At 40.9% G+C, this 22,684-nt stretch overlaps 1 protein-coding gene across 2 annotated transcripts; it reads right to left on the reverse strand.

Annotated features, from left to right (window-relative positions):
• Positions 1–510: 510 nt before the first annotated feature.
• Positions 511–22,050, reverse strand: LOC6567088 (protein Wnt-4). 2 transcript variants are annotated; one of them, XM_001993250.3, is made up of 4 exons: positions 21,225–22,050; positions 1,723–2,221; positions 1,422–1,649; positions 511–1,107 (listed from the first exon to the last, which is right to left on the reverse strand). In XM_001993250.3, exons 1-4 carry the CDS (start codon positions 21,884–21,886, stop codon positions 865–867), a joined length of 1,632 nt encoding a protein of 543 aa, XP_001993286.1. In that variant the 5' UTR covers positions 21,887–22,050; the 3' UTR covers positions 511–864. The 2 variants fall into 2 exon arrangements, with proteins under 2 accessions (XP_001993286.1, XP_032595263.1); XM_032739372.2 differs by having other exon boundaries at positions 511–1,110.
• Between the last annotated feature and the right edge of the window lie 634 nt (positions 22,051–22,684).

Consider the following 22,684-nt stretch of genomic DNA (forward strand, 5'->3'; position numbering starts at 1 on the left):
ATAAAGTTGACAAGATATAAATAAATATGTTTTTGTCTTTGAATGCATAAACTCCGCTTTATTCCCTATGATAACCACTGTGATTTGGTCAATCGAAGTGTCAAATTGCTATTTGAATATGAAATATAGCTCATCGAAGGTTCAAGTTCCCGGAGACCCAAATCAGATACTTTGCGATTTCAGTGAAACTTTTTATTTCATTTCATTTTCATGTGTTTGTTTTTTTTTACGTTTGTTTGTTTTGTTTTGTATTTTTTTTTTTTTTTGGTTCGTTTTATGTTTAAATACTTATTAAAATTGTTTTTGTTGCGGTATGTTGTTGTTATTAGCGTCTGCCTTTTGCAGATGTTCGTATGTGAGTGAGTTTTTTTTTTTTTTTGCTAAATGAAGTTTTTGCCATTTTTTTGTTGAGATTTTTTTCTGTATGCGACGGCAGCTAACTGTTATTATATATATGTATATGGTATTATCTATGATATAGATGTAGGTGTATGTATGTGTGTATGCATGTGATTATGTGCGTGTGTGTGTGTGTGTGTGGGTTTGTTTGTATTTCTGTGATTTTATTGGCCTTTAGTATTATTAGCCTTCGTTCTGAGCGTTTCTATCGTTTGCCACATTATTTTCGTCTTGCTTATCATTTCATCAAAGTTTTGTTTTATAAGTTAGGAATGGAAAAAATACAAGCAATAAACTTTACAAATTACATTTAAAAAGTACAAAGAGAGCGTTCTGTGTGTATGCTGTGTGTGAGAGCGAGTTATATAGTTATGTATATATTTAGATAGGGATAGAGAGGAAGTGTGGGAGCAGACAGACAGATAGATAGATAGATTGTGATGGAAACTGGTGTGGCCCGCCTACTTATTTACAAAAATATTTGTCCTCATAGCGCTGACAATAGTCACAGATCAGCTGACAGCAACGTCCATTGTTGAATCGGCATCGACACTTCTCCACCTGTTTGAAGACCCGCGTGGTGTAGCCACGCCCACAGCATAGATTCGCACAATTGTCGGGATGCAGACACTGGCGATCCTTGGTGACCGAGCAGTAGGTGGGCGAGGTCTCCAAATAATACAACGTTGTGTACTGCGATTGTTGTTGCTGCTTGAAATCAAAGAAATATTGCTATGTTAGTTTTGTGTCAAAGCAAGTTAACTATTATGTAATATATTTAATGCAGAAAACAGTATGTTGCTTAAAAAAATAATACAAACAAAGCAACAGCTAAAGTTACTATTCTTTATCTTTTTTTCGATTATCAGAATATCTTCAAGATAGTCTAAACTTTTGTATACAATTTAAACAAGTAAATACATTGATACATTTTCAGACTTAAAGTTAAAATCTACATTTTTGAAAATGATTATTACTGTTGTTAGTTAGTTGAGAACGCTTTAAGTTGGGGAAAAACTTACTTTCTTGCGTCGCTGTTTTGGTTTTTTCATACGACTCGCCGGTGCTTGGCGCATGGTCCGCTGATTGGGGGCCTTGCGAATGGCCTGGTTATATTTCTGGCGTAGCAGAGTGGCCGTGGCATTGAAGTCAGCCATTTTCTTCCAGCAGGTCTTCATTGAACAGGAGCCAGAGACTCCGTGGCACTTGCACTTGTCCTTCATCAGCGTGGAGACGGCCTCAATGCCAACCTAGGGAAAGATACAATAAATCAGATTTAGATCTGCAAACTGTTGGAATTCGTTTTTAGATGTGTGAATCTACCTCAGAGTCGTGTCGCAATATTTCGGTGACCTCGTCCCCATCGCCGCCGCGCAAATCCAGGAAGCTGCGCGTTACCCGCTTGCCATGCTTCAGATTATCGTTGCAGCCACCCCACTGAAAGTCCTGATCCACCCGGTTCTGTTTGCGCGGTCCGCAGCTGCACTTGGTCATCCGCCCCTCGGCGCAGGCCCTGGCTATTGAGTGCGTCATCGCTGCCGCCGTGAGGGCATGCACAAATGCCGTCTCCTTGTAGAGCTTCTTGAATATGTTGCGCTTGCCACGCGTCTCAATTGAACAGTTCCAGCGATCATAGCGAAACTGATCCTCGCAATGGGTGGTGGCCAAACGTCGCGCCTCGCTCAGCGTACCCGGCAAACCGGTCTCCTTGCGGCACTGGTGATTCTGCCGTCGTGTGGCGGGCATATAACGGCACGGACCACCCACCTGACCCTGCGATGTGAAAACGGCCATGACTGTGTGCTCCGAAATGAAGTGTTCGCTGTAAATGCGACAAAAAGTTATATAAGAGTACTAAATTCCACTTAATTTATCTATCAAAAGTTATTTGAAATTGTTGAAAAATATGTTTATTTTTATGTATTAACTATACTTTTAATTTCAATTTATTTTAATCATTATTAAATTGTATTTTACGTTAATTGCCTTAAGTTTTTTTTATTAAAATTTTCAATTTTCATTTAACGACTCAGGGTTTAAGTCTATGCTATAAGCGAGAATTTGTAAAAAGATTTTCGTTAAGTGAATATTTGCTTGGTCTGTGTCATTGCTTAGCAAGTATACAATCCACCATCGTTATTGAAATATATTTTTTGCAGCGCAGTGAGCTTTTTGTCGCCCAAACAACGTCAGCGTTATTATTTAAAATGACAAATATATTTTAACAAAATTTGTAACTTGCGACACTTTTAAATAGCTGTTCTCATAAGACTGTTAGGCAATTGTAGGAGAATTAAAACGAATTTTCCCAGCTGATAAGCCAAAACACAAGCACCCACCCATTAACCCGTTGCATGTAACGAGTGATTTCCTGGGAGCCACGCCCAGAAATGTACACTTTTCGCTTATCAGTTGACCCAATATGCAATTTCTGAGAAACACCGAAAATTTCGACAGAGCTTTGATTACTTTTTATGTGATTCTTTTATTTACGAAGTTTGTATTTTGATTTTTTACAATGCCGCCACGCTTCCTGTCCAGCTTTGGGCAACGTGTAACGTTATCGCGCTGTCTCACTCTCACTCTCTGACTGATTTGCAGGAAATCTTAAATTCTCATAAAACTTAAGTGCACAGTAAATTGGCGTATGAGTAACGATCTCAGCATTTCTTGGCTATTTCCGTCTACATCGCCGCTTCGGGGCACACATCGCCAACGCGCCAGCGCTCATTGCCTCAGTTTACCTCTAGCCTCGGCCCATAACCATCATCCGCCCTCCCTCTCCATCTGTCTGCCATTCCAAGCATACCCTCTGCTGCCCATTTTGATTGAAACTTTTGCCTGTTCATAATTTGGTTGTTGTACGTGTAATTTTTCTGTTTTCTTGCGTGTGGGAAAAATAGCGCAAGCGGTTTCTAATGCGAAATTAATTTGCCAGATTTTCGCAATTAATTAATTAATCAAGTGCTTCAATTGTTTACAACTTGTCCGACTTCGCACCATGCGGTATATTTTTTTGTGTAGATCTTGTGCCTGAGCGAATTTTTATCTATTTATCTCCCGCAGAGTTATTTTGATATTTGACGTAGTTTTCGATTTGATTAAATTATCATTCGTACTGGCCAATTGAATTGCTTCAGCTGAGAGATGAAAACTGCATGGAAACTTTTCCAATAAGCAAAAGTTCGGTTCGGCGTGAAAAAAACATTTAATAGCTATCGAAGTGGACGTGAGACTCAAGATTATTTTATTTTACTTAAGTCAAATATTAGATTAGATCAGAGTATGTTGTTGAATAATAGAAGTTAGATATTTTAAGAAATTTTTGAGAGGGAAATAAATATTATTCTAAAATATATTACTTCTACAGTTGAGCTCTACACATTTATTGTATACTTTAGCGAATACCTATTTAAACATCTTAAAATTTGAGTTTGAGTTCTCAACCCAATTCGAAATCGCATCTAGATTCGGTTCAATATTTTTGAATGCCACAATTTTGTCAAGAGTGAAACGATTTTATAAAGCAAGGCCGTTTTAATCATAGTTTGACCTCAATAGTAATCTAGATCTAAGTCTTTTAATGTTAAATTATTGATGGTAAATTCTACACAAACTTTCGTAATTTTATTACTGCTTTGCCCCAAATAAATATCTATGACGCCACCAATATAATAACATCATAGAATCTCGATAGAAAAAACGTCTTGTTTCAATGTTATAAGTAGATATTCGAACTTTCCAAAACAAATGTGATTGCCATTGTCTTAATCAGTGGACTTATGTATATTTATCTATTGTATCAAACCCACAAAAATTTGACGCAACAACAACAATTGCTAAGTGACAACAACAAAAACAACAAGAGACAGTCTTCAATTACAGCTTAAAGCTCGTGTAAGTCGTTGTGTAAGCTTACCCAATGTTGTTGTTGCTGCTGCAAGTGCAATGGAAAGCGCATTAGTCAAAGCCCACACATGAGAAGCTACCCGCTCAACACTCCATACTCCCCTGCCCCTTGTTATGCTCATGTTACCCACTTCAGGCTGGTTAATGTGTGTCGCCTTATAGCATGGAACATGTGGAATTACGAGCTCAGCTTCAGTTTGGAGGCAGACTATTTCTCTGTGTGACTGTAAGTGTGTGTGAGTGTGTGCGTGTGTGCGGGTGGGGGGCGTGTCATTTAATCCTTTTGACAAAACGTTTACATGCGAAATGAAATACAATTAGCTATGCAGGTGGGCGTGGCTGCCGAACAGATAGAGATACATACAAAGATAGGACACAGAGACAGAGACGGAGACGGAGACAGAGACAGAGACAGAGCGCACTGAGTCTCTGGATTTGTGTGCACTTTAATTTCACAAATTTAGCTGCCAGCAATTTGTATCTTTGAGATACAAAGTAGTTGAAAGCTATTAAAACGGCCACGGAGCTAAACAAACTGTAAAGAGTTGCTGCTGCTGTTCTGGTTGTTGATGTTATTGTTGTTGCTGCTTGGCAGGCCAAACAACAAATTGATAGGCAGACAGACAGACCGACGGATGTGTGCCAGCAAACATCAGAGCAGCCAGAGAGAGAGAAACAGAGAGAGACAGAAAGAGAGAGAGAGAGAGAGATAGAGAGAGAGATAGACACGGCGAGCGACTATAAAACAAAAGTGTTGATGGATATTTTCCTCGTGTGCTGACTGACTGACGACAACGGCATTGAAGTTGTACTACTTAGCTGTTGCTCTTATACCCTGTACACATAAAAACATTGTGAATCATCTTGTGAATAATCGAAGAACTATTTCGACAACTCAAGATCTGAAATTTTTGGTGTTGACCAATTTTGTTATTCAGCTATTTACGTTTGTAGTATAATATTAAGATACTCAATATTTGTTCAACAATTTCGTTTATGTGTAGAGCGAAAGTGTATTTATCACAGGGTATCTTAAAGTTAAGCAGCAGAGCTTTAATTTACTTCATTTAGCTATAGTTGCCGTTGGCTTCAGTGCTACGCATTTGTACAGATTCATCAAATTTTCAGAAACGTAAAATATTCAACACACAAATGTATATGTGGAGAGAAAAATCCCTTTGTGCTGTGGCAGAAGCATTTTATGGACTTACAGTTTAAGTCGCAATAGTAGCAACAACAGCAGCCAAAGAGCATAGCAAATGTGCAGCAGCAGCAGCAGCAGCATCAGTAGCAGCAACAGCAACGGCAACGGCAACATAAGCAGCAGCAACATCAGAAAGCGATTTGAAAGTAGTTCGAAATTGAAATCGACGCAGGCACATAAAATCTTTTTTAAGTAGCATAAGCATATGAACTGGCTGTGAACCGAGAAGCTGGCTCTCTTTCTTTCTTATTTTTATGGACTTTTTACCATTTGCATTTTATTGCCAAAACATAAATGCAGCTGATATCAGCCGCCCCATCAGTCCTCCTTCCCACTTGCACCATCCGCCTCAGCGCGTTGCACTTTATTTATAAAACGCTGGACGAGCTACCGATTTGTGGTGGTGGTGGTGGTGCTGGTGGTGGTGGCATGTGGTTGAGTTTGCATTGCAGATCGTTTCTCGTGGCGATTGTTTGTTTATATTTTTTCATTGGCCATTGGCTGTCACATAATTTAAACGCAAAACTTCAATTAAAACGCATGCAATCAATGCCAATATTGAAAATGGCAAATTGCAAATGGAAAATTGAATCTTAATCGCATTGTTTTATAATGGACAAACGGCAAATGAGACGACTGCGGCAATTGGCTTCAAGGCGCAATGCCTTTGTGTTTGACTGACTGGGAAATTGGCAGACAGACCCCAAGACCTGACACATACATAGACAAATGTACACATATGTGTATGTAAGTCGAGTTGAGTGAGTCTGAATTGAGAGAGTTGGGACATCTACGAAATATGGTCTGCAGATTCGCTTGGGTTGCTTTAATTGATGGCAGTCTATTTTCCAATGCAGAATCCATTAATTGGAATGGAGGCTAATGAGCCTGTGTCCGATGGTTGAGCAATTTCTGTCACAGCTTTTCCAATTTCAAATTTTATAGTTATTAATTAGTAAGGACAGTCGTTTGGCTTTTATAGAGTGGAAATAATCATTAAACATAATGTTCTTAAAACTATATCATTCTTAATTGCTTATGAATATAAAACGGGCCAAAGTACTTGGGCAATTTCAGAATTTTTGTCTCATTGGTTTTGTTAATTTTATACATTTGTTGGCAATAATGAATGTGACCAGTAATGGAAGGTCCAATGAGATTAGTTTTAGTTACATACAGTTTCATTTTCCCAGTAAGAAGAATTTCAAAAAATTGGATTTAAATGAAATGAAATGAAATTTCCAAGAGTTTTAAGTTATAATTACAATTGACTTGATTAACTTAAGAAGCATTTTAAAGCTCGTTATAAATCAGATCATTATCGTGCGAAAAAAAGGTCGGAGAACAAGCTTGCTTACTTTGCTAAATTCAACAAAGAGCTTCTTAATAAAGTTTCTCTTAAGCCAAAGTATAATTGAGAAACCTGTTGGTTATATATATTTCAAAAATGCATCCGGTATTTCGATTCAATATTCTTAAGGAGTCTTAATTTTAGTCATTTCGTGGCCCCGTTTCGCTAATTGCCAACGAGAATGCTGTTTCCTCATTGTGAAAGCATTTGCCAATATATCAACTCTGTTTGGCCATCTGTTATTGCAAATCCCCCAAGCAGCTTAAGAGCGGATTTCAGATGCCCTGTCGCTCTGGCTCCCTTTGGCTACCTTTGTTACCGAAAACGGTACCCGGGTATTCCTGTGTCCCCTTCTTGGGTGCGAACAGCATTATTTTATGGGCTAGTTTCGCGACACAGCAAAACACTTCAAAATGCGCTGTAAATATGCGCTTAAGCTGTTAAATTGCAGGCCGCCAACAAGAGCAACAGCAGGAGCGGCAGTCGCGTCAGCAACGGCAACAATAACAATAACAACAAAAGTCGCTGACAGGCCAAAAATTGCATGTGCGAAAACCGCAAGACAAACGCCCGACTTTGTTACTCCCCTCCCCCTCTCCCTCTCCCTCATTTTGAATCCCAGCTCTGCTGGCTACAGCAACCCCACGTTTATAAGGGCGGTTGCTTTTGCTAAATGCTGATGTATGAGATGCTGCTGTTGTTGTTGCTGTTGCTGTTGCCCGATTTCGACAGCGTTAAAACATAAAATATGCTGCCGCTCATAGTCGTTTTACCTCCCGCAAACCCCCAACAAGCCACAACCCATGAATAATGTTGCAGCGGAGTGAGGGGCAACAACAACAGTCGGTGGTTGTTTGGGTGTTGTTGCTTCCGTTGCTGCAATGACGCTTCATCATAAAAAGCGCATCCTTGCCAGCGTTCAGAGTAGCTGCGTTCAAGATTATGGTCATCAATTTTGGCATCAAGCAACGACGACAAACAGTTGTAACCGTAAATATTGTCAGCTGCTACTGCTGCTGCTGCTGCTGCTGCCCAAACTGCTGCTCTCCACCCCAAACAACAACAACAAATGTGCCCCTCGGGGTTTTGCAAAAGGGGAGTAGGGGTGGGGGGTGGCTACGTTAAGGCATTTTTATGGGCTGGCTCATAAAATTTGTGCATGGGATTTGGTTGAACAGTAAGTAGACAATAAAATGACGTCGCTCCTTTTTTTTTCTTCCAAATTTTTAATAAAAGCTGCGGCAAATGATTAAAATCCGGCAACGACAACGACATCGGCAGCGGCAACGGCAACGGCAGCAACATCGACTGCGCAGTAGCAACAGCAATCAATTTATGCCCACCCAAGCAGACGGTTGGGCTGGCAAGCGAGGGTCGTTTCAGCACTTCCACACTTTTCTAATGCTCAATATTGTTTTTGTTTTTGTGTAGATATTTTCATTTTTAAGCATTTTACGGTTTCTCGGTTGCTGTTGCTGTTGCTGCTGCGGTTGCAATCTCGTCGTTTATTTACTCAAAACGCTGCTTGCGGCAGACAAAGCCAAAATGCAAGCAACGTTAAAGTTTTAAGCTGGCACAACAAAAAAATGCCGTGTTGCTGCTGATGCTAATATTGTTGCCCATGTTGTTGTTGCTGTTGCTACTGCTGCTGCAGCGTGTGCGCCATAAAAATGCAATAAAAATCTTTACGACATATTTCGCCCAGCAACCCTCATACGGTATTTGTACACTTCACACCTTGCCAACGCATCTTGGGCGCTTCCTTCCTGCCCTCAAATCGCTGATGTTGCTGCTGATGATATTGCTGCTGCTGTGCTGCAATTGCTGCTAACAGCGCCGCATCTGGTGAGTAAATTTAATGCGAGCACTGCTGAGTAGCTGGCAGCTAGCCTCAATATTTAACGTCATTACCGTGTTGCAGCTGTTGCTGTTGTTGCTGCTGCTGCTGCTGTTGCTGCTGTAGTTACTGTTGTTACTGGTCACCCGCTGCTTGTGTCATCAGCAAACTAACGCTTTGTTTATGCAGCATAAATTCGCTGGGTTGTTATGCTTTTTATTGGACTTTCATGCATTTGACAGCTTCATTTTAATTGTGTGCTGCCGGTGAGATTCATAAAAATTGATTTGAAATTGCCAGCAGCAGCAAGAGCAACAGCATTAGCAATAACATTGCACGTTGTCATTGGTAACTGGTTGTTCCTCACTTTGTGCTTAGTTTAGTGCTGTTTAAACTTTTTTGCCTTGCTTTCAATTCATTGATATGGCTACTGCCCGCCAGCAACATGAGTTGTTGATGCTACATCACTGTTAATACAACATTGTGTTGTATTTATAATGGCTTTTCAAGACTTGTAGCCACTCAAATTGCTCGATTTGCTTATTGCAATAGCCTAGTTATTCCTTTATTGCAACTTTTCGCAAAGTTAAAGGTATTCAAGTTCAATTTCTTTAGCATATACCATTCACAAAAGCTCCGTAGCAACGTTACAAGTTGCTTGCAATTTGAGAGCATCAAAATTTCTTTAAAGTGGTAGTAATTAGTTTCATTGTGTATTGCAGCTCACATTTCACTCGCCAATGGGTTTGCCCTTTGGTTGCTTCAACGCTTCCGCTTTGTTTCGGTGCCGCACAGCAGCAACATTTATTAGCCTTCAATGCGCACTGCTGCTGGTGGTGCTGCTTTTGCTGCTGTTGCATTGCCAAACTATTTTTCAGCTAATATTAGCTATTGTTGTTGCTACTTCTGCGGTTGCTGCCCTTGTTGTTGTTAGTGCTGGTGCTGCTGGTGCTGCTGGTGTTGTTGGCGTACTCGTATTTGTTTCTGCTTCAGCAGCATTCCGGCAATTTGTCTGCATTTCTTTTCCAGCTACCACATTTTGTTTGCTATTATATTCTTTCCTATAATTCTGTGGCTCGTCTGTGCATTTTACAACTATTTGTTGCTCGGCCACGCCTCAGGCACTCCCTCCCGCCCACAAGCCTCATGGCCGTAGCTAATGTTGCGCGTTCTTGTTGCCTGCTGCAGCAGCCTCTTCAACGAAATATTTATCAGGTAATTTCTGAATGAGGAAGTTTATGTCAGATCTCTAATAAGCAGTGCCTATTATTGCCGCCGTTGTTGCTGTTGCTGCTCCCCCAAGAAATGCTCTCTACCCGCACCATCATCATACATCTAATTTTGTTGTGATTTAATATGGCTGAAGCATTTCGGTTATTTATGAGACCTTCTTTGGCCACTTGACATTTCTGGCGCTCGCTTTTCCGCGCTTATTTATAGAAATGTCATAACATTTTTTTCGTGCTGTTAGCCTGCGCTTTTACAAGCATAAGCAATTAAATTTAACTGCTGGAATTTGGAATTTGGAATTTGCTCGGCCCACACCCACAACTCCGTAGGAAGTCATCAAAATTGACAGCACATATACATTTAAATTCATTTTCTCTACGCATTTTCTTTTAAACATGCGTCGCGGCGATTAATGATTAATTTCCTTTGGCCGAGGTTGCTCAGCTGGTCAGATCCTGCAGGAAAACCAGAAAAAGAGAAAAAGAGAAAGGGAGAGTGCCACATAGAGGCGCTGAGAGACGCATTAAAATTAAACATCAGCATCAACATTAACGTTAACGCAAAACGCAATCAACATTAAAACTTTTGCTGCTGGGTTTATGTGTGTTGCTGCTGCTGCTGCTTGGCCATAGTCGTGGCTGCTTTGGGAGAGGACTATGGCTATGGCTATGGCTAGGACTAGGAGAGAAGGTTGGGGGGAGGTATGTATGTAAGTATTTTAAGCGCACTTTTATTTGCGTTCATAAAAAGTACGACTACGTTGTATGGGCCAGCGATAAGAAGGCCAAAATGCGTTTCGCATAAAATGCGTTTTTATGACCATGACGAAAATGCGAATCGTACCCAAAAATAAAATAAAGGCAAACCCAAAAGCTAAGCGGTATATCGCACTGGCAAAAAAGGTGGCGACGGGGCAGGGACTCCATCACTCCATTCCCAATACATCAGCAGCTCATTTGGAGTCACAGCCGGGGCCAGGCAATGATGTATTAATGGACGGTCACGTAGCACACATAAGATTTCTTAAAAGCAACCCTCGCAAAGCTGGTGAATAGGCCATAAAGGCGGAGCGAACTGTGGCAGCGGCAGCGGCAGCGGCCTTGTCAGCTGGCATCGAGTACTCGAAGATAGTAGTATGAGTACACTCGTATTTGAGTATGAGTACGAGTACTTGTGGCAGCTGTTGCAAGCTGAGCGGACGAGCGCAAAATTCCTCGACAGCTCTTCAGTTGCTCATTGAGTGCTAATTAGGCAAATGCCTGACCCCTCCTCCACCTACAAATTGGGGCCAACTTGGCGCCACATTCACATAGACACACATAGCAGATGATGAGTGTGTGTGTGTGTGTGTGTGTATGTGTGAGTGTGTATGTATGAGTTTGAGTGCTTTATTTTTTTAAACAAATCAAATGCTGCCAAGCGCGCATTCAATCAGCCAAGTTGATGTTGCTGCTGCTGTGAGGTGATAAAACAATTTCATGTTGCTCATGTGGCAGCTGCAGAGATTGTTGCACACACACTTTTCACTTTTGCTTTGTTAAGTTTACATATCAAATTATTAGCTAATTAGTTAAAGACTCAACTTCAGAATAACATTTCTATATCATATCATTAAATTTAACAGCTTTGTAAACAACTAAAACTTCACTGCCATTTGGATTAACTTTTGGTAACTTCATGTTGAATATATTTTTGGAAATTTATCGCATATTAAATATGAGTTTGGCGTTTCATAAAAGTAAACATCATCGAGTATCTTTTGAAGTATCTACTCGTGTAGCACATACTCGAAAAGTATATTTATAAATAGTTGCGCAATATTTGTACTAGTCCTTTGTCTGTTTGGATTTACATTCCATTCATTAGGTAGGTCGAAGTAGAAGCCGTTCGTATGTGAGCGTAATTTAAATTGCTCTATGAAAATAACTATATATTGAAGGCCTAATTTCATTGGTATTTTTTTGATTTTATAATAAATTGAAGCTTACGCTCAAATCTAAAATAAAACTTAATGAAACACTTCATCTAAATATTATATTCCAAACAGTTGTATGTCTAAAACCTCTTACATTCATCGTTTGCTATTTCATTACTTCTTAATATGCCTTAGTAATTGAATTTTGATGTGTATAGTGTAGTAATGTTAAATATTTTGTTTGTTTGTGTTGAAGATATTCGTATTTACTTGCAGAATGTCACGGTAATTAGCTAGTTGTGTTAAATGCTTCCGCTATCCGCTTAAGAAAATATTAAATGATCATAACTTAGCATTGAGTGTTCGACACAGCTGCACAGGTTCGGCTAGGGAATGAAATGTGTTGCTGGCATCCCAATCCGTTAGCAACTTCCGTTTGTTGTATGCCGCATTTCGACACTCCAACAAATTTAAGCCAAACAAATGGCCAAACAACCGAAAAATGCAATCCAATTTGGTTGTGGCACGCCTAGAGGCAGTTGGCGAGGTAGAGGTCTGTTGGCGGGGCTTGGGGTATGGTCTGACGGATCTGCCACAGTCTGTGGCCACACAGTTGCTGACTCTGGGTAGGTGGCTCGGCATATTTGCTGCGCCTGTCAACGCCAAGATGCGCTTAAGCATTATTAATTGTTTATGAAATGAACTGCGCCGGCCACTAAACAAATGATAATGAGCAGCGAAATATGCAAAACGCTGCCTAAGCAAAGCTACATAGTAACATCAACAGCAACAGCAAGAGCAACAGCTATAGATCTGAGGATGCCACAGCGACATGGGGCAACTGAATGCAGTCACATATTCATGCCTCGACTGCGCATCGACTGGGCGAGCAACAAACAGTCAGCAGGCAATTTTGCATAATTTCCGAAACACATGTTGCCTTCAATCATGCGCGAAGCAGCAGCTACAGGCCCAGGTCAGAGATACATATAGGGGGCAGAGAAAGAGTGAAAGAGAAAGAGACAGAGACAGAAACAACGACGGAGACGGAGACGGAGACAGAGGCGGAGGCGGAGCAGGAGCAGGAACCAGAGCGAACGGGCAGAGTGAGCCCTCGGGGCCACATAGACAAATTGACTAACTGACTAACTGACTGAGGCCTGCAATTCGAAACTGTGATGGGCACTAGCACTCTGCCTGGGACTCGGCCGGAGAACAGCGAGGAGATGGGACGGGGACGGGATAGGATGGGATGGGTCTTGCCGACTGGCAGCAGAAAATCAAGTGAAAATGTAGCGGAAAACATTTTAATACTAATTACAAAGAATTTGTGCCGCCGTCGTTTCGCACTTTTCCTTTTTTTCCTCCTTGTTTTCTCAGTAAGGTTATACACTTGCTATTGGCCTTATAAGCTTGGTTAAGCATCTTGCATCATTCAGAAAAAAAGACAATTGAAAGTGCAAATTTTTAGTACACAATATGAATGTATTTTCTAAAATAAAATGTCTGGAATTTTGTTCAAATTCTATAAATAGCCCAATTTCGACTTTGGTATGAGAGATAAATTTGTTTATCCAGAACATCCTTAATTCGTATACTGAAAACATAAGTATTGGGTAATCGTCTAATGAATTAAATGTATTTATTTTGAATATCTGTCAGTGTATTTTAATTCGTTGTGTTATCTGTTAGCATTCACTCTCACTTTCTGGGCACGGTGTTGCTGCTGTTATGGGCTCCCTTCATTCCCCGTCATTTTTTTCGATTTCCGAAAATAAATGTTTGGCACAGCATTTTGTGGGACAGGACGACGAGCACCGATTGTGACTCTGACTGCATTTTAATTGGAAAAGAGCTCGTCCAGGCCGGAGCTGGAGCCCGTTGCAGTGTCAGCTAGTTTGGTTTGGCTTGGGAGTCGTTGGCGGCATTTTCGCTTTAATCAAATCGTTTTATGACAGCTTAGATATACGCCGACAAATGACACACAAGACACATAAACGTCATTAAGTAAACACACGACCCAATGCGATCCTCAGTTCCCCATGGGCAAATGGAAATAGGAATGGGAATGGGAATGGGAACGCGTGTTGGGAGTCGGTGCATTGTAGATGCAATCGGGGCCATGCGGGTGGCAGGTGAGCCGCTCGCTTGACATTAAACGCGTGTTAATTTCAGTTAATTTGGGGCGTGATTCGCTTTGAGTGAGTCGGGAAAATCAGCAGCAGCAGCAGCAACAACACTGGCAAAGGCAACCCATCCATGTTCGCATCCATCCATCAACAACTGCGTGCGTCTTCTGACACGCTTCACTGCATTTGTCAATCAGCATCTTGGGGCAGTGTAGAGAATGGGGTTGAACAGGGTAAAGGGGGATAATGGTATCGCTGTGGCATTTGCATGCTTGTGTTGCAGCCTCAAGGTCCATCACTTGTCTCGCGGTTTTTGGTCTGGTTCTTCATCATGTGGCGTCGATCTAAGCAAAGTATTGCTCTTGAATTTCGCTCGTGAAAGTCTTTCAGCTAATCAGGCAGAAGAAAGAATCGGCTGGTGGAGGAGGGGAGGGGAGATTGAGGGGGTATTGATGTGAAGTGCGTATTCGTGTTGAAGATGATGAGAATGTGGCACTTGTGCTGGATGCGAGAGCATTAAAGTGGGCGTGAGATTGTGAAAGTCATTCATGTAGAGCAATAATGTATAAAAATAAATTAATTAAAACGCATCTATGTACGTAAATTAAATATTTAATCTTAGAAATGAAAACTTGAAATGCAAAATTTGCCTAGCATTTTATCAATAGCAAAGTTCATTTAAAGTTTAACTTGATTCAGAGTTTCATATTGATAGCGCTTACAATTCTAAACGGGTTGAGTAAGTTTGAGAAAGATCGATGTAGATGATTTGCTGCTCCCTAAAAAGTTGCTTGAATGGCACATTCGTTGTAATTTGAGCCTCTTTGTAATGCCATCGATTCTTTTTTGCTTTCTGTCTGCTCCTTGCAGCGACTGCTTGTCGACGAAGCAGAATTCTTGAAGTTCTGAGAGGGTAGTCTGTGCTCTTCATTTTTACAGCACTGGCTTTTAATCAATTGCTGTTATCCATTTCATGTTTCTCCGACAAGAATCCGAATTGAATTAAAATACCAAACATGTTGTATTTTATTTTCGGCATTACGTCGGCATCTGTTCTTCTCTGCTCTACACTCTTTTTTACTCATTTCCATAATTGTTGTGCTGTTGTCTGATTGTGAGTGGCTTTGCTTTGTGTCGCCGCCGCCAGTTGTTGTCATCATTTCCATTGTCGTCGGATGCCTTTTCAGGGTCAAATTGCCAATTTATATCGATCTGCAGACAAGTCGCAGCCACGCCTCAAAGACCGCGAATGCATATTAACACCTACACTCAAATGGAGGCGCAACTGCAGCTGACAGCTGAAGGGCGAGAAAGTTGCAAAAGCGGAGCAGATGAAAGAGGAACTTGAGGGGAGTGTCTAACGTTCTAGGCGTCAATTAGGCTTTAAAGATCTGTCGAATAGCTGCGAAGCGTCTTGACTCTTGTCGCCAATTTGCGCAAATTATGTGCGCGCCTCTTAAAGTACCGCTAAGTGAGTGCCGAGCCGTGACAACAAAACGACAAAACAACCAGACAACAACGAAGCAGCCAAAACTCCAATTATGTCAACAGCAAACAGAAACCGCAAGAGGCGCAACATCAAAGCTTAGCCAGGTGCTGGAGCCTGCCCCGAGTGCTGTTTGCCAGCCGACAAAGCAACAGTTGTTGCTCAGAACCTGGCCAAGAGCCGAGGCTTGCGCTTTTCTTGCTTTTCTCGCTTTTCTCTTAAATTCTTTTTATTATTTATTTTTTTGTAGGTTAAACCGTTTAACAGGATGTGACTGCAATTTAACTGTTAACTGCGTGTGGCAAATGCGGCGGCTCACTAAACTTCCCCCTACTGCACACACCCGCTTTGATCTCTTTGATGTGTGTGCTTGGAGAGCGCCTCAAGGTCCGCTAGAACTTCAAGGTCCCACTGTTGTGTGCCACATGTGTGTGTGTGGTTGAATGTGTGTGCGTCTGTGTGTGTGTGTGTGTGGCAATGTTTGTCTTTGATGCAACTTCCTCAATGCGCTGCCAAAGAGACGCAACTTTGGCCAGGCAAAGACATTGCCCAAGATCAAAGGCATATATACAAAGCAACAGAAATGAAAGCAGCAACAGCAGCAACAGCAGCAACAGTTGTAGCTACAAGAGCAACCACATCTAAATTCATCGACTCCTACACACGGCTGCCATAGCCGATTGGAGTTTGTTTTAATTTTGACACCTTGGAAGATCTTGCAGCATGTTGTTTGATTTTCATTTCGCTTGCATGCAACGCTTGAATCTGAATCCCAACCGCAGCTCAATTCTTTTGATTTGTTTAAGTCATTTTTGGGTATTTCTTGCTTTCGACGCACATTAATTACACGAAGATGCATTTTGTGTCATGGGAACAACAAAAAATTTTCCATTTCTATTGTTGTTAAGAAACTGCAGACTGCAACCCTCGCAGCGATTGTGGCACAGCTTCAATTTCGGTTTCAGTTTGAGTTTCAGTTTTATTAGACTCATCATAGCCAATTTATGAGGCGATTTCTTTGGGGTTTCCAGCTGATTTTTTCTATTCACTGTTTTATTTTTATTTTTTTTTTGTTTTGTTTTTATGGCTTAGCTTTGGCCAAGGCACAACAAAGGATGCTGCTGTATAGAATTTAAGCCAAGCTGGTAAAACTGAAAATCCCCGACTTTATCATTAAGACAAAAACCACGAGCAAGCGGAAAAGTCTAATGGCAGCAGCTGCATGCCACTGACAAAGAGACTGTTCAGCAGTTTCAAATGAAGGCAACGGCATCATAAAACGCAGCCATCAAAACGACAAAATTAAAAAGTTCAAATGGCAAATGGCAGGCAAATTGTTGGCGGGAAAATGGCTAGAAAATCAAATTATCAATGCTCAAAGACACAACACCGCACATTGAATGTACTTCATGAACATCGGAAAACGCAGAAAATATGATCATCTTTCAACGTAAGCAAATGAAAATGCTATATTAATTGGTGGGTAAAGGAAAGCGAAACAGAGATCTCTGAATAATAAATGACCGTGAATGTTTTCTGCAAAAAGCAAGAGAAAAAATATGACTTGCAAATTGTATCTGTATTCTAAGCACTGCAACAATTCCCAATCCATTTTATTAGGATTCTGTTTTGCATTAAGGCTTTAATACTGCGTCACCAAATGCTTGACCATGTCGCAATGCCCTCAACTTTTCAAGCACCAACAAAAACAGAAAAAAGTCAAGCAAATTAAATAAAAGACCACAATAATAGAGGAAAGGAAAAACTTTATGCCTGCCATTTCATTTTGCAAGGGTACTATACTACCGAAAGAGGGGACACCAATCTTCCTCCCCAGAGTTGCTTTCATTGTCGTCACTGGCATATTGAGACAAATAAATTCTTTTTTTTTGGTGGTGCCACATGGCGATGACTGCAGCAGCAGCCGCAGCCGCAAAAGATTTCCCGCATTTCTTTTGCAGGGATATTTTTAATTTTGTGCCAACCGAAAGAAAAAAACCCAAAATAAAAAGAAAAATATAAACAATACCGAAACTTTACACATAATCGTTATCGTCAATTTCGAGAGCCCAACCCTGGCGTCTAGCAGAATCATCTGGCATGTTTCTTGGTAACCAGTCTCATAATTTGCGGCCTCTGTGCAACAAAAGCAATTCACTGGCTTTTCTTCTGGGTGGAAAAATTAACATTTTTATGTTTCCGCTAGGACGCCAGACACTATAGAGATACGAGCACTATAACCACTCAGATACAAAAGGCGACAGGAACAGAGACAGAGACAGAGACAGAGAGTTGAACTTTTGTGAAACTCAAAGAACTCGCATAGTTAACATTAAGTTGTTCTTTTGTTCTCGCAAAGCCAGCAAACAGCAAAGGCAACCCAGGCAACGGTAAGTAAGTAAGTTTTAATTACTCTTTGACAAATATTTAACTGGGAGGAGGGAGGAAAGCAAGGGTCGTGGTCGGGGACTACAAGGCTTACGCACAATTAAGCAGATTTTTGCCGCTTGTAAGGCAAATGAAATCACAGCGGGCCAAAGGATTGACTGAAAAGGGGGTTGAGTCTGCCTGGGGTGGCGTTGGCTTTTGTTACACCCTGTAACAACATCATTTTGCGCCGTATAATGTCATAAATGTCTGTTAACAAAACAACAGACGTCATAGGGCGAGAGACGCTAGACGGAATGTGGAAAGGGGGGTGGGTAAGGGGGGGGAGGGGGTCGAGACGGAAACGAGACTGTCAAACATTATTACATTATTTGCCTTTTGCTTTGCCTTTCAAATGGTGAAATTGAAACCAACCCTGCCCAATTCTGACCCCAACCCGCGTCCCCTACTCTTTAGTCAAATTTGCAGTTATTTTTTTGGTTTTTGGTTTTATTTGACTTGGCTGCTGAGTTGCTGGTAGCTGCTTCTTCTTGTTCATCTTCTAATATTACCAGGCGCAACCCTGCGCTGAAGATTAATTGCGACTGCCGGGGGAATCATTCTGGTTGTGGGCAGCGGGCAAATACTACGCTTCCTTGTCCATCGAGTGCCTGAATGGCAATTATTAAATTTTCATTACATCCCCTAATCAGCTTTTCTGCATATTGATTCGTGTAAACAGGCACCCATCCCAAATCCAAACCCAATCCCCGCCCCCTGTTGCCTGCTGCCTGATGCCTGATGCCTGCTGCCTGCCACACTGTGTGCTACATTTCCTTCGACTCGCATATTTGCATATTAGGCCAACCACACTGAGACCGGGTGAAGTTGCACTTGCAAACGAACTGTTTAGGCAGGTGTTCAAGTACTTTATATCCAACTGGGCAGGACAGAAGATTAACGGAGTAACTTGGCACTTGGTCTCCATAAAGTGCATGCAAAGTGAAAATTGATTTACTCTGGCTCATGGTCTCAAATCTGAATACAGAATGAATAAGTGGTTTCAATTTTTTAAATCTTAGCTTATTATAAAAAAAAAATCCAAACTGTAGTTTTAAAATTTCTTGCGTGTCCATTGAGAATTGAAAGTGTGGTGTTTGTTTTTGTTAATAGAATATTGCAATTATCTTAGTTCTTCAATAATCTCAATGAATTTCAAAAGATGTGCTGAAGTTTTAACTACTTCATCATATGATGCCCTTTAGTATTTTAATGATCGCTATAAGCAAAAAGCATAATTTGCTAATATTGCACTCGATTTGTGCTGACATTTCAAATCAATAAAATAGCACGTTGCACCGCATTTGACGTTGAACTCAATGAGGGAGCCGAGTGGCAGCAGAGTAGCTCATCAGCCAAATGGCAAATTGGCAAATTGGCAAATGGGAAAATGGCTCCGGTAAATAAGCCGATTAATTGTAATCAAGCGGGTCTAACAGTGAACAGTGAACAGTGAACAGTGAACAGTGGTCAAATGTTGCCTAATGGGCTATGGCTATGGCTATAGCTGTAGCTTGAGCTTATTGCTGTCTATCGATTTGTCTGGTCTACGGTTGGGTCAACGTTTCAGCAAGTGAAACACTTTCTACCCCATTGAGACAAGCACAAAAGCAAAAAAAGAAGAAATATATATATATATATATACATGTATATATATATAAATAAAATAGGTACAAAATTAACAGGGAATCAGGCTGCAGCTGCAAGTGTGGCGCCCATTTGGCTATTGGGCAATAAAAAAATTCCCAGTTCCCGCACGGAGAGTGCTGAAAAGGACTGGAGGAAGTCCAGCAGTAACCCTAGTTGGAGATGGCACACGGTTGGAGTTGCAGTTGTTTTTTTGTGGGTGGCTTTGTAATGGCAAATAATAACCGTTGCCACTGCCAGGTCCTTTCCCCTTTACCACTACATTGCCTGCCGGGCCTCGGCAAGCCCATTGTGACTGCTACTGCCTGTTGTCAGTGGGCAAATTAATGTGAAGTGTAAGTAAAATTTACGTTGCAGTCCGTCGCTGCTAATAATCATAAAAAACGACGGCTCGCACATTTTGACAACTGGCCGCCGCCTGGATTGAGACTAGCCAGTAGCTTCAATAATTACGCCTCCACCCTCAATTCTCAATCCTTGCAATAAAAATGAAAATGTTTTTGGCTGACAGGCGCAAAAAGCAAAGTAAGTATAAATAATTTTACTTTATTGCTTAAGCGCGCCTCCGGGCTTAACACAGACAGCAACAACCAGCATTCCGAAGGGTCGCCTTTCGTCCATCACCTCAACTTCTGCCTCTTGGGATTTCTTAGCAGATTGTGTGGCAACAGCTTCGGGTGGTCTTCAGACTGTTGCACATTTTGCGCTGTTATTTATTTAACTTGGCGGGATCAATAAGCATTAGCTACTGACCGATTCTTATATAAACTTGGAAATCAAGTGTAAACAAATAAATGCGACCAATCCAAAGTAATTAAACTGAAAAGTTGTTTGGCATACATCAAAGAGCAAATTCAATGGAAAAACACAAACGAAAATTGGAGAGTTTTAATGAAGGCGAGTTTTTATTTATCTTTTTCTAAGAAACCTCAATAATACGCAGTTTTCACTACAATTTGCTTAAATAAAGGCAACAGAGAGAAACAAATTTGGTCTAATTTGTTTAGAAAGCCCAATTATGAAATTCTATTTGTACCTAACAGATCTGCCAAGCTACATTTTTTCGGAATAATTCGATTAATTATTATTATTATATGGCTTAATACATCTGTAATTTGAAGTTTTTGGTTAAGTATTTAACTGTCACAACATAAATTTTCCATTTATTTTCATTTAAAATAAAAAATAATGTCGAATAAGTTGTTTTTAATATTTCTTAAGATAACTTTGTGAGTCCAAATCGTTAACTTAAATCATGGAACATATTAAATATTTATTTTATAACAGGCAAGGGTCAAAATGTGATTGCCAGTTCTGTGATGGGTTAAGCCAGAACTCAAGCCATGTTCTTAATGCCAGGGAACATATGTATGAGCAGCTCGTTATAATTGCAGGAGGGTAAAGAGTAAAAGTTGATTTGTGAATGGTTCAATCTGTAGATTGTCTGGTCGGGAGACGATTGCACCACAACATGTCAATGGCAATTGGCCCCAGGCCAGAGAATGCCATAAAAAAACGCATGGGATGCCCCCGGCATGTTGTTGTTAATAGGACAAAAGAATTTGACGAGCTGCCTCAAGTTGAGCGTCTTCATCAATTGATGATAAGATTTCACTTGTGCATGCGCCCTCCAATTAAGCGTGTGTGTGTGTGTGTGTAGTGCTGTAATAATAACTGTTAAATTACTCACTATGGACTCTGCATATCCATGCCTCCTCCTCCGCCTCCACCGCCAGCAGCCGCAGCGCCTGCTCCAATAACTCCTCCTGCGGCGCCAGCATTAAGCATAGTTCCTCCTCCATAGCCGCCCATGCCGCCTTGCATGCCCAACATTCCGGACATGCCTGGCATGCCCTTGCTGCCCACAATAATGCCGAGATTGGCCAGTCCAGCCAGCGCATGCCCATGTGGATGCCCTCCCTGTCCAGGGCCATGGTGTCCGATGCCATGGCCCATTCCCATGCCCATTCCGTGGCCCATGCCAATTCCATTTGCTGCCGGAGCGCTTGCTGCTGTGCTGCTGCCTAGGCCTGCGATACCTCCCAGCTGATTGACGGCAGCACCACCGCCGGGCAGTGGCAAGGCACCTGCACCGCCTGCAACACCAACACCTCCCAATTGGCCAGTGCTGCTGAGCAGCGTGTTGAGCAGCGTACTGTTCAGGCTGAGATTGTTGCTGCTGTGCTGCTGATGGTTAATGTTGCTGCTGTGCGGCTGTTGATGTTGATGCTGTTGCTGCTGCACGTTTGCATTGCTGTCGATGCTCGGCAGCAACAGTTGCTGCTCCTGGCAGCGTCCCAGCCGGCTGATTAACTGCAGCAGCAGCACAAGCTTTATAATTATCGTTTGCATATTGTTCTTGTCAGCAGTTGGCAATTATCAGTTATCAGATTTACTAAATGTGTCGCTTTGTTGTTTTGTGGTTATTGTTGGATATTGTTTGGTTCCGGTCTAAAGTCTACTTTTTGGCGTGTTTTTGAATGCGTATTGAATGCGATTATTTCGGTTTTGTTTTTGTTGTTGTAAGTACTTTGTAGTTAATAAATTATTAAATGCTAGGTTCTAATTGATAAAATATTTTATTTATTTTAATTATTATTGTATGATTAATATAAATTTTAATCAATTTATTTGTATGCAAGAAATGGTTTTTTTTTATTATTATTTTTGAAATTAATAAGACTGCGTGATGTATAAAAAAATGTATTATTAAATTCTATTCGAATTATACTTTTTTTTTGTTTCTTTACTTATAGCCTTATATTGAGATTATGTAACTTTGATAGTCGTGATATATGCCTAAGTATGTATCTATTTAGCTTTATTTTCCAATTCCAATTTCGTTTCGTTTTCTTGTAATTTTTTGTTGTTTTGCTATTCCTGAACTTATTTGGACTGCTTAATACTTTTCGTTTGATTTGCGCGCTTTATTTTTCTTGGCAGCTACATTTTGTTTTTTACAAACATTTTTTGAGTTCACTTTTGCATGATTCAATCAATTATATATATTTTTTTTGATTGTATAGATTTTCACGTGAGCACTTCAAACGGTTTCTCATTGATTTTTTGCTGCTTTGTTTTCACATTATCAAATGTTGATTTATTTGGTTAACAGCAGCGTCCGCCGCAGCCTCCTGGCCGATCCAGTTG

Source organism: Drosophila grimshawi, unplaced genomic scaffold (assembly GCF_018153295.1).
Source record: "Drosophila grimshawi isolate 15287-2541.00 unplaced genomic scaffold, ASM1815329v1 contig_1377, whole genome shotgun sequence".
Lineage (NCBI taxonomy): Eukaryota > Metazoa > Arthropoda > Insecta > Diptera > Drosophilidae > Drosophila > Drosophila grimshawi.